The sequence below is a fragment of the Salvelinus fontinalis genome, chromosome 33, assembly GCF_029448725.1.
Source record: "Salvelinus fontinalis isolate EN_2023a chromosome 33, ASM2944872v1, whole genome shotgun sequence".
In the NCBI taxonomy this organism is placed as follows: Eukaryota; Metazoa; Chordata; class Actinopteri; order Salmoniformes; family Salmonidae; genus Salvelinus; species Salvelinus fontinalis.
Window position 1 is genome coordinate 23,836,199 of NC_074697.1, and position 12,289 is coordinate 23,848,487.

The 12,289-nt window shown below is 41.8% G+C and overlaps 1 protein-coding gene across 2 annotated transcripts in view; it reads right to left on the minus strand.

The window, feature by feature from the left end:
- Positions 1 to 35: 35 nt before the first annotated feature.
- The window catches only part of LOC129831851 (neurofibromin-like), a 113,426-nt gene continuing 101,172 nt past the window's right edge, over positions 36 to 12,289 (minus strand). For both annotated transcript variants that reach the window (XM_055895359.1, XM_055895357.1), the window contains 8 exons: positions 11,528 to 11,663; positions 11,170 to 11,327; positions 10,581 to 10,822; positions 10,071 to 10,171; positions 9,056 to 9,198; positions 8,563 to 8,609; positions 6,167 to 6,383; positions 36 to 4,446 (listed from right to left, as the gene is read on the minus strand). In XM_055895359.1, coding sequence (XP_055751334.1) covers positions 4,304 to 4,446; positions 6,167 to 6,383; positions 8,563 to 8,609; positions 9,056 to 9,198; positions 10,071 to 10,171; positions 10,581 to 10,822; positions 11,170 to 11,327; positions 11,528 to 11,663 — 1,187 coding nt within the window. In that variant the 3' untranslated portion in view covers positions 36 to 4,303. The remainder of the gene's footprint in view (positions 4,447 to 6,166; positions 6,384 to 8,562; positions 8,610 to 9,055; positions 9,199 to 10,070; positions 10,172 to 10,580; positions 10,823 to 11,169; positions 11,328 to 11,527; positions 11,664 to 12,289) is intronic.

Consider the following 12,289-nt stretch of genomic DNA (forward strand, 5'->3'; position numbering starts at 1 on the left):
CACTACCAATAACTTCAGATGGCATTAACAAATCATGGCTTTTAAGTGGAGAGCAAAACTTTTATTAACAATGGAATAATTAAATGTATGTGTTATACACATTATACAGTAAATTACTGCTTTACAAAAAAAGAAATTATACAATATTATCACAAGTATTTACAGTATAGTAAATATACAATTTTCAAATTGTACACAAAATGTGAATATACCACTTAAAGAAAAACATTCGGAACAACACTCCAGTGACAAAATATTTTGCACCTCAAATAAAACATGCCACATTTTATGATATTTAACTTCACAAAACCCTTGCCTGTGAATCAGAATAGTGCATGCCAATCACTCATTTAAGAGTCTATGGTTACTCGCAATATATGTCCTTGTCATCCCAAATGGACACCAAAAGGCCATTCTAGATCCTGAAGGCGGCTATGGAAAACTGACATGTTCTGACGGTTACTCTGTTGATTAATTCATCCAAGCTATTTGCCCTGACAGTTGTCTAATCTTAGTTGTCACATGGATTCAAAAACAATATTTATGCATTTATTTGGTTTCCTTGTTATCCAATTGTGTAAATTGCATTTGGTACCCTTCTTAAGTTCTGAGATACAGTACCAGTTTGGACACACCTACTCATACCAGGGTTTTTATTTAGTTTTACTATTTTCTATATTGTACAATAATAGTGTAGACATCACAACTATGAAATAACACATATGGAATCATGTAGTAACCAAAAAGAAGTGTTAAACAAATCCAAATCCATTTTATATTTGATTCTTCAAAGTAGCCACCCTTTGCCTTGACAGTTTTGCACACTCTCTCTCACTCACACACACACACAAAAGTAATCATTATTCATTAAGAGCAACATTTCTAAAACATGTTTTGAATCAATGGATATCATCATTATCCTTTCCCATAGTGCAAGCTAGTCTTTGGTGCAGTGTCCCTGGATCTGACGCAAGGGCATCTGGGATTGAGGTCCTGTCCCAATGACTGTTCATTAACAGCCGTTCCCAACCCTTCCATGTCTGCAGACACTAAGGGTCAGGAATCTAGATGGGTATACGCGGTGTAATGGTGGAGATTCCACCATATAGCCTTACTGATATGCATAAATGAAAAAGTTATGATCAAGAGGAAGGGTGTGAATGACTCTGGTACTTTAGAGGAACAATGACTTTCAGACAAAGTAATGGCCGCCCTCATTTCCCCTCACTACTTTTCATTTGGCCATAGGAGATAACTCACAGGTAGAATTCATTCAACCAGAGAGAAGAGACACCTCTGTGTATGTGAGTAGGAAATCAGGAAAACGTATTGGAATTTTATCAAACCAGAACTTCAATAAAATCAACTCTGTATCACACAATCTTAAGACAGGTGGTAGACTTGAACAGTGATCAACAGCAATATTTTGATGTACAGTTGATGTCGGAAGTTTACATACACTTAAGTTGGAGTCATTAAAACTCCTTTTTCAACCACTCCACAAATTTCTTGTTAACAAACTATAGTTTTGGCAAGTCGGTTAGGACATCTACTTTCTGCATGACAAGTGATTTTTCCATCAATTGTTTACAGACAGATTATTTCACTGTATCACAATTTCAGTGGGTCAGAAGTTTACAAACACTAAGTTGACTGTGCTTTGAAAAAGCTTGGAAAATTCCAGAAAATTATGTCATAGCTTTACAAGCTTCTGATAGGCTAATTGACCTAATTGGAGTCAATTGGAGGTGAACCTGTGGATGTATTTCAAGGCCTACCTTCAAACTCAGTGCCTCTTTGCTTGACATCATGGGGAAATCAGCCAAGACCTCAGAAAAAACATTGTAGACCTCCACAAGTCTGGTTCATCCTTGGGAGCAATTTCCAAACACCTAAAGGTACCACGTTCATCTGTACAAACAATAGTACGCAAGTATAAACCCCATGGGACCACACAGGCGTCATACCGCTCAGGAAGGAAACACGTTCTGTCTCCTAGAGACGAACGCACTTTGGTGAGAAAAGTGCAAATCAATCCCAGAAAGGACCTTGGGAAGATGCTGGAGGAAACAGGTATAAAAGTATCTATATCCACAGTAAAACGAGTCCTATATCGACATAACCTGAAAGGCCGCTCAGCAAGGAATAAGCCACTGCTCCAAAACCACCATAAAAAAGGCAGACTACGGTTTGCAACTGCACATGGGGACAAAGATTTTACTTTTTGGAGAAATGTCCTCTGGTCTGATGAAACAAAAGTAGAACTGTTTGGCCATAATGACCATCGTTATGTTTGGAGGAAAAAGGGGGATGCTTGCAAGCTGAAGAACACCATCCCAACCGTGAAGCACAGGGGTGGCAGCATCATGTTGTGAGGGTGCTTTGCTGCAGGAGGGACTGGTGGACTTCACAAAATAGATGGCATCATGAGGATGTAAAATTATGTGGATATATTGAAGCAACATCTCAAGACATCAGTCAGGAAGTTAAAGCTTGGTTGCAAATTGGTCCTCCAAATGGACAATGACTCCAAAGTTGTGACAAAACGGCTTAAGGACAACAAAGTCAAGACATTGGAGTGGCCATCACAAAGCCCTGACCTCAATCCTGTAGAAAATAAGTAGGCAGAACTGAAAAAACGCATGCGAGCAAAGAGGCTTACAAACCTGACTCAGTTATACCAGCTCTGTCAGGAGGAATAGGCCAACATTCACCCAACTTATTGTGGGAAGCTTGTGGAAGGCTACCCGAAACATTTGACCCAAGTTAAACAATTTAAAGGCAATGCTACCAAATACTAATTGAGTGTATATAAACTTCTGACCCACTGGGAATGCGATGAAAGAAATAAAAGCTGAAATAAGTCACTCTATACTATTATTCTGACATTTCACATTCTTAAAATAAAGTGTTGATCCTAACTGACCTAAGACAGGGAATTTTTACTAGGATTAAACGCATTTGGCTACGGTGTATGTAAACTTCCGACTTCAACTGTATATTATGTCAATTTAAGTATTCAAGTAGTTGCTAATACTGATGGGGTTTGGCATATTACTTAATTTTCCTAGTCACGGTCAGAACTGTAAACCAATCCAAATGAAATATAGTGAAAAAATTATACAAATCAATAAAATAAAGGCCTTTAAATATTTACAAGTTTATACAGTATCTTGAAATTCATATTCTTGCATGGCAAATGTTTAAAAAAGAATAGCTTCAATATTTAGTGAGGACTATCTGTACAGGTTAAATACTTTCAGGCAGCAGGGTATTATTGGAGATAGTATACTTGATGATCATGACATAGTTAACGCACCTCTACATTCACCTAGAGTCAACATAATAGTCTCTATATAATTAGTACCTGTTCTTTTCCAGACCAAGGCTTCACTTTATTTGAAACATAATTATACACATCGGAAAACCCTGACAAAGGCACACCATGGATAAAACAACCCAATTATTATTATTATTATTGAGTATATCCTTTCTATACATCTATATACATAAATATGTACACAACTGGGAAGAATCAAAATGACAATATGCATCCAAATCCAGGTTTTAAGACTGTGGTTTGAAGGTTTTGCTTACGACATTTGGTCAACCCAGCATAGATGGAGGTGGCGACTGGCTGCTGCAGCCTTGCTGTGAGGTGGTGGTGTGAGGCAGTAGTGGGGTTGGTTTGGAGTAGACTGTGGGGTTGGAGCTGAGGCAAGAGCCTGTCCTTCAGTTTCAGTATACAGGTTCAAAATCCCTCTATTTTTTTCAATGTCCTAATGGTCCAACACGGACGCCTACATTGATTCGCCCAGTCATCTTCCTATGTCACATAATGCAGCAGTCACCAAACATCATGTTGTCCAGTTCTTACACTGAATAAGTTATGCATGTATGTGTATATATATAAATAACCGATATCTGGATTCTTTGAGAATTCAACAGAAAGAGCAAAAAAATCAAGATGACTACTGAATGAATGGATTATTTCAGTCACCTTGACAGTTTCAGTCCTTTTAATGAACAAAAAATTAATTAAAAAAATCTTGGCCCAACTTTCTGTACGCAAATAACTTCACCCATCCAAATCTCTCATGTTGCAATGCTCCAGATGCCTGACAACCAAAGGAACACAAGAGACAAACGCAGCTACTTCCCCAAAACAACACTGATCCTCAGGTTGATCCATCATGAAAACAACAAAACAAAAAGGGTAAAAAGAGGAGTGCAGGAAGATGTGTGGCATGGTGGGCCAGGAGAGGCCTTCGAATGGCTTTTGCTCTCTCCATCGCTCTTTGTCTCATACTATCTTCTTAATGCTAAGCCTTTTGAAGCTGCCTGAGCTGCGCTGTTTCTGCACCTGACTGGCAGAGCCATGGCGGATCCTTCCACTGGTGGAGAGAGCCGCGCTGGGGGAGAGCTTCACATTCTCCTTATCCACGCCTGAACAGAGGGAAGAAGAGAATAGAGAGGGAAAACGAGAAGAGAAGGGAGAGAGTCATTCTCAGTCACTCAGATTCAATACCACTGTTAAAGAGCAGATGGCGCCGTGTCATAGCTTTGGTATAAAACTAAAGACATATTCTCACCCTGAATGAATTCAACATCTCCATCTTCCTCTACATTGTCAGACAGAGAACACAAGTTACCCTCTAATAAAGTATTTTATTGTTGAATGGTAATTCTGCCCCCAGACCCTTATTCCTTTCTTACAACCACACCAGCACAAACAACAAGATCACCCTTTCCTTGGCAGTGGGTGGCAGATTTTAAGATGCTATTCTGGTATTGGGTACAGTTAGTGGATTTCTCACACTCACTTTTCACATTAGATTAGTCATTTTGGTGTTTTTTACTAAGGGGGATGAGGTTACTTGAACTTGTTTGACTTCTGGAGTCACAAGGTCAAAGAGGAAGAGTACCTGGGAGGAGGTGTGGCGCAAAAACAGCTGACTTAGAGCAAGGCAGAGAGGCTTCACAGAGAGAGAAAGAGACAGAGAAACAAGAAAGAATGACCACAGCAACTGAGGAGATGAGAAACACATTAAAACAAGGGTAACAGAACAAAAACAGGGAGAGAATGAGAGTCAAATAACACTAAATGAAAAAATAAACAGACAGCAAGATGGATCTTTAGCATTGACGTGAAGAAATTAAGAGATTTCAATGAGGTGGTTTTCAGATACAGACCGTTGAAAAGTAACCAGAAACAGAGCGTAACGCAAAGACAATACCTGGTGGTGTTTTAAATGGCATGAATAACTGTATGAAAGTCTAAGAATGAAATGTATATTTTTCTGTGGAAAGGCTAACAATATATTACAACTACTTCAGCCATATAGCACTGATACATAGCAATAATACAAACCATTAATTCTACAAGTAATAACAAAAACACTGGTATTAGCTAGGTGATTCTAAAAGCTAGCAGCTAGCATAGTGAGAACAACAGACAGAAATGGACACGTGATGCGAGTTACCACAGTTTGCAAACTGGGGCTAGCGTTAGCGGCCCCAGAGAGGCTCCATGGTTGTAATTTGTACCAGATGTTTTTGTTGGGATGGGAGAGAGTTGGGGACCGTCTATAGACTACACCACAGCGAGTAGAGCATGATGGGGAGGTTACAAACAGACCAGACCCAGAGAGAGAGGGAGGGGATTAGCACGACAAGACAGTCGACACACGCAACATAAACAATGAAATATCTGAAATGTTTGATGGTGCTAACTAAGTACCCCTGCATATTTCAAACACACTACATTTCAGCATTTGTCCAAGTAATTATGTTGTTTTTGGCAATAGTTAAAATCTTGCAGTGCTTTTCTGACATCCTGCAACATTTGATATCTTTAGTGCACAGCAGTAGCAGCATCATATTGTCATAAGAGATATCAGCATCAGTTTCAGATGTAGAGAAAGCTAGCGGGAGACCTAGAAATAACCCACAGCAACAGCTTGCCTCGAGATACTCTACAGAACACCTTACATTGGTAGGACTCAGCCAGCATCATAAGTAGGATGTTAGTGGTGTATTTGTGTGCCGGCCTCTATGTATAAATGATGTTTTTGTGTGCTCTAGGGGCACTGGTCTGCTGTTGAGCCTGTGTTACTCCCAGGGTGGATCAGTAAATATTGTGTTCACGCATGTATACTATGCTAACCTGGAGAGTGCTGCGAGGTGGCCAGGGAGGTCATGGAGTTGGAGAGGTTGAGGTTAGCGGTGATGCTGAGCTGGCTCTGGGTGACGGGGGGGTAGGGGGAGGTGGGGGTACGGAGCTGCTCCTCGCTCCTCTCCTCCTCTGTACCAGGCAGGTAGCGGTCAATCAAGGCCTCCAGGAACTTCACAATCAGCTCAGCGTAGTCTGGGATCTGAGTTTGCTGATTGTTTGTCATGGGATGGAGGAGGGGGGTAGAGGAAGATGTGGAAAGGGATCAAGGCAGAAAAGGAGAGAGAAAGTCAGGTAGGGGGTGGGAATGTGGGGGTGGAAGAGAGAAAAAAGGAAAATCAAGAAAGAGTGAGTGTGAGGGGAACACGGGCCAACAAATCACAGTCTAACAGTCCAATGTCTCCCTGAGCTAAATCAGGAGAAATTGATCCTCAGCCTTTGACCAGGCTTGACTTTCCCCCAAACAAGCAGATGGCAAATGGCACCCTTAATTGGAAGAAAGTGGAGCGAGGGATAATGGGTGCACAGTGAAAACAGAGAGTTTAGGAACACCTACAAGTGTCAAAGGGCCACGTATTCTGTAGTGATGGGGAAGGGGGGGATCGATACAGTTGCATATTCTGCAGTAGACACATGGTGAGCAATACTGTATGTTAGGAACATCGAATCGCAATAAAGATCACAGTATCAAATCCCAACACGTATAGAACAGTATCAAATCCCAATACATATAGAACAGTGAGAATCCCAATACGTACAGAACAGTATCAAATCCCAACACGTATAGAACAGTGAGAATCCCAACACGTATAGAACAGTGAGAATCCCAACACGTATAGAACAGTGAGAATCCCAACACGTATAGAACAGTGAGAATCCCAACACATATAGAACAGTGAAAACCACAACACATATAGAACAGTGAGAACCACAATACATATAGAACAGTGAGAACCACAATACATATAGAACAGTGAGAACCACAATACATATAGAACAGTGAGAACCACAATACATATAGAACAGTGAGAACCACAATACATATAGAACAGTGAGAACCACAATACATATAGAACAGTGAGAACCACAATACATATAGAACAGTGAGAACCACAATACATATAGAACAGTGAGAACCACAATACATAGAACAGTGAGAAACACAATACATAGAACAGTGAGAACCACAATACATATAGAACAGTGAGAACCACAATACATATAGAACAGTGAGAACCACAATACATATAGAACAGTGAGAATCCCAACACGTATAGAACAGTGAGAATCCCAACACGTATAGAACAGTGAGAATCCCAACACGTACAGAACAGTATCAAATCCCAACACGTATAGAACAGTGAGAATCCCAACATGTATAGAACAGTGAGAATCCCAACACGTATAGAACAGTGAGAATCACAATACATATAGAACAGTGAGAACCACAATACATATAGAACAGTGAGAACCACAATACATATTGTATCGGCACCTTAGTATTGTGATCATATCGTGAAGTCCCTGGCAATTCCCAGCTCTAGTATTCTGCCCTCTGAGTAAAAATAGGCATGCTGGGCATAGAACGGTGACGGAACAGTTCTGCATTATATATAATACACGTTAGATATAATACACAGTCATTTAGCAGATGTTTTGATCCAAACTGATTTACAAATCAACATGGATTCATAAACAGTACCATTCAAAAGTTTGGACACACCTACTCATTCAAGGGTTTTTCTTTATTTTTACTATTTTCTACATTGTAGAATAATAGTAAAGACTTCCAAACTATGAAATAACACATATGGAATCATGTAGTAACCAAAAAAAGTGTTAAAAAAATCAAAATATATTTTAGATTCTTCAAAGTTGCCACCCTTTGCCTTGATGACAGCTTTGCACACTCTTGGCATTCTCTCAACCAGCTTCATGAGGTAGTCACCAGGAATGCATTTCAATTAACAGGTGTGCCTTGTTAAAAGTTGTGGAATTTATTTCCTTTTTAATGCATTTGAGCCAATCAGTTGTGTTGTGATAAGGTAGGGGTGGTATAAATAAAGATAAACCCTGGAATGAGTAGGTGTGTCTAAACTTTTGACTGGTACTGTATATGTGGCCCCATGCTGAAACCAGACCTTCAATTTAGAGTTAGAAGCATCTGCTTGTCCTATTTACTCAAAACCATCATAAAGGGAAACTGAGGTTGCCAGAAAGTGAGAGAGAGTGAGAGAGCGAGAGAGAGAGAGGAGGATGTCCAATAAATCTTGGGGCAATCGGCAGGCTCCCTGGCAAGGCTGTAATTGCTTACCGAGGCTAAATTCTTCCAGCACGGCCGCACTGCCTTGGGGAGAATGAAAGGGAAATATGAGGGCAATGAATCATACCTTTGAGAAGGGTCCGGCAAACCTCCAAAGTCCATTAAAGCCGAAGCCTGTGTGAGAGAAAGAGAGAGAGAGAGAGAGAGAGAGCGAGAGAGAGAGAGAGCGAGAGAGAGAGAGAGCGAGAGAGAGCGAGAGAGAGAGAGGGGGGGGGAAAGTAATGGAGGGAGAAAGGCATCATTGGCAAAGTTAAACTGCTAAAGAAGAAAACACAACATAACGGTCAGGGGAGAGGGCAAGAGAGAAAGAGAAGGGGCAGAGAAAGATGGGGGCAGAGAGAGATTAGATGTAGAGGAGGAGATAGGGACTGAGACAGACAGAGAGAGAGATGATGGATGAGAAAAGTAGAGGAGGAGATAGGGGCAGAGAGACAGACAGCGATAGACAGGAGAGCGAGACAAAGGGAGGGGGCAGAGAGAGATGAATGATGCAAGATGAGGTAGATGAGGACAGCGAGGAGAGAGATGGGTAGAGCAGGTCTGTAGATGAATGTACATACTCTGTAGATAGGAGGGTTGGTATTGTGGAGGAGACTCTTCATGGTAGACCACACTCTGAACGATGCCATGCACTGGGTTCAGCAGGTTGGTATCCTGGCACATAGACAGCAGCGTGCTGATCTTGGAGTCCAGCAGGTTGTGGCTGGGAAGAGGAGGAAACACAAAGATAAACATCAGCTAGGTAGGCACCATAATCATTACAGACACACCTCACTCTGCATGGCAACACCCTTTCCCAGTGACCCTGTCAACACATATCATGACAGGACTCAAACACACTGGTGAATAACTAGGCCTCATACGAGACAGTTCTCAAGTTAACCTGTACATAGCTCATCTGTAAATATCCCATCCAATCTACCTCATCCCAATACTGTATTTTTTTATTTATCTTGATCCTTTGCACCCCAGTATCTCAACTTCCACATTCATCCTCTGCACATCCTACCATTCCAGTGTTTAATTGCTATATTGTATTTACTTTGCCACCATGGCCTATTTATTGCCTTACCTCTTATCCTACCTCATTTGCACATGCTGTATATAGATTTTCCTACTGTATTATTGATTGTATATGTTTGTTAATTCCATGTGTAACTGTGTTGTTGTATGTGTCGAACTGGTTTGCTTTATCTTGGCCAGGTCGCAGTTGCAAATTAGAAATGGTTGTCAATCTAGCCTCACTGGTTAAATAAAGGTGAAAAAAAAAAAAAAAGAACTTTTTTTGAACTCGTGACATTTTTACTTGTATACAGCCGCCCACATATAATCTCTGTAGATAGGTAAACCACACTACAACTCCCATGATGCATTTGGAGCAGGACAGGCCTCTTCTCCTCAGAAGACCATTGGGACTTTCCTCCCCCCAAAAACAACCATCTTGGGCCAAAACAGCTTTCAAGCTCTCAAATAATTTCCCTGGGTTTTCTCCAGTCTCTAGATTTGCTTATGGAAAAGTAGCCCCTTAGCCTATGTATTTGGTTTTCGGGCATATTTTCGGGCATGTTTACTTACACGACGGGAAATACTTTTGGGAAGACGACGCTAGCTTCAGCTAGATACTCGTACAGGATCCTCTGGTCAAAATCATCTGTGGTGTACTTTACCTGGGTGGCCTTGGACAGAGAAACAGACAGCATAGCTTTGCAGACTGAACCAGTTATATACAGTAGAAAGCTGTACGCTACAGTGCATTCGGAAAGTATTGACTTTCTCCACATTTTGTTGATTGATGAGGGGAAAAACAATGTAATCCAGTTTAGAATAAGGCTGTAATGTAACAAAATGTGGAAAACGTTAAGGGGTCTGAAAACTTTCCGAATGCACTGCATGTTGCTGCCTCCCGACGTGCAATCCATTCATGATAACTACTTGGATCCGAGCAGTAACTAGTGGTGCACTGAGTATGTGCAACATGTACTGTATGTCCAGCGAGTGTGTTACATATGTTTTTATTATTTTATTACCCGCTTTATAAGTATTTCTTATTTTGCCAGGTGTGAGTTTGTGTGATAATCCTCTCACCAGCACAGTGAGCAGCAGGGCCTGGACTTTGGGGTCGGTCAGCACCTCCTCGTCCAATAGGACGTTGGACTCGGTCACAGACATCTTGCGGAGGTGGGAGTGGCCCATTCTTTGGTTGTCTCTCTCGTAGTCGTTCTCGGCCACGCACCTAACCTTAGGCGGGGTGGTGACGCCAGACTCGGTCTCTGGTCTCTTTGGTGCTTTGGAGTCGGATATCAGGTGATCAAAACTCTTCCTGGTTCCTGGAGAAATACACCACAGACAGAGAGTGTAGAGCTAATGATTGAAGAGGGTGAGGAGAGGGTCTAGGCAGATAAGGTGGTGAGTGGTGACATGGGATGTCCATCTTACAGCACTCTTACATCAGCTGTGTATTTCTTGCCGGAAATGAGACGCAACTAACGCTGTAGTCAATACTGCCTGGTCATAGTCAGCATTAGCATGGCTTCAAAGCATAGACCGAGTATACACCCAATAAAACAGCTTGCATGATACACTTCTGGCGCAGCAGTATAAAATGCTACTCCAATGCTAAGGGGAACACCTAGACAACATTACCAGTGTAGTTTAGCAGCAATGTTATAGTTACCCAGCAGCTTCTTGGTGTTGGCATGGGAGGCCTGGCCCATGTCCAGGCTCATGGACTTGCGTGTACGGGGGCTGATCTGCCCCATCGTGGGGTAGTAGGCATTCAGATAGCGCTCTGACACCTTGGGAGATGCCCACAGCTGGCACTCTCTCAGTGTCCTGAGGGGAGGAGATGGGGGCCACAGGTACGGAAATAACACTTCAAGCTTGATGGTAAAGATATTTACCAAGAACATAAGTTGCATCTTGGTAAAGATACTTACCAAGATGAAACTTTGGATAAAGGAAAATGGGCTTTGTCTTCAGCTGAAGTTAAAACCTATTCAGGATCAAAGTGTCTGATGTAGAGAGCGCCTCACCTGCAGTTGGGGTCAGTGTGGTGCAGAGAGTAGGTATCCATGGGAATGTTCTCCATGGCCATCTCAGACAGCAGCAGAGACTTCCTGTGTTTTAGACTGCAGCGACTACGCACCTCCTCTGACACGGTGAGCAGGGCTGCAAACAGTCACACACACAGACGTACACAGACGCACGCACACACACACCAGATCAGGGTGAAAACCAGTAATGGGACATGTTTCCATCATTGCATAAACATTCATGAATATTCATAATGGTGCCGGAGGAGATGGCTGACGTTTTACGGGCTCCTAACCAATTGTGCTATTGTGTGTGTTTTTTAATTATTTGGAACACAATGTTTCTGCCACCATCTCATGACCGAAAAGAGCTTCTGGATAACAGAACAGAGATTACTCACCTCATACTGGACAAAGATTTATTCTTTAATGAGTCGGACGCAAAGGGCTTACTTCAGAAACTGGACAAGGCCTAAATCCCAGTCATTCGCATGAAGAAGAGACAGAGATATATGGGTCGTAGGTCGGTGTGCCTTGTAAGAATCCGACAGCAAGTGGATAACCTGCCTTTACCATCAGTCCTATTAGCCAACGTGCAATCATTGGATAATAGTCTTGATAGCTCATCCAGTTTCAGTCACTGGCTTCATCAATAAGTGCATCGAAGACGTCATCCCCATTGTGACCGTATGTACATATTCCAACCAGAAGCCATGGATTACAGGCAACATCCGCACTGAGCTAAAGGGTATATCTGACGCT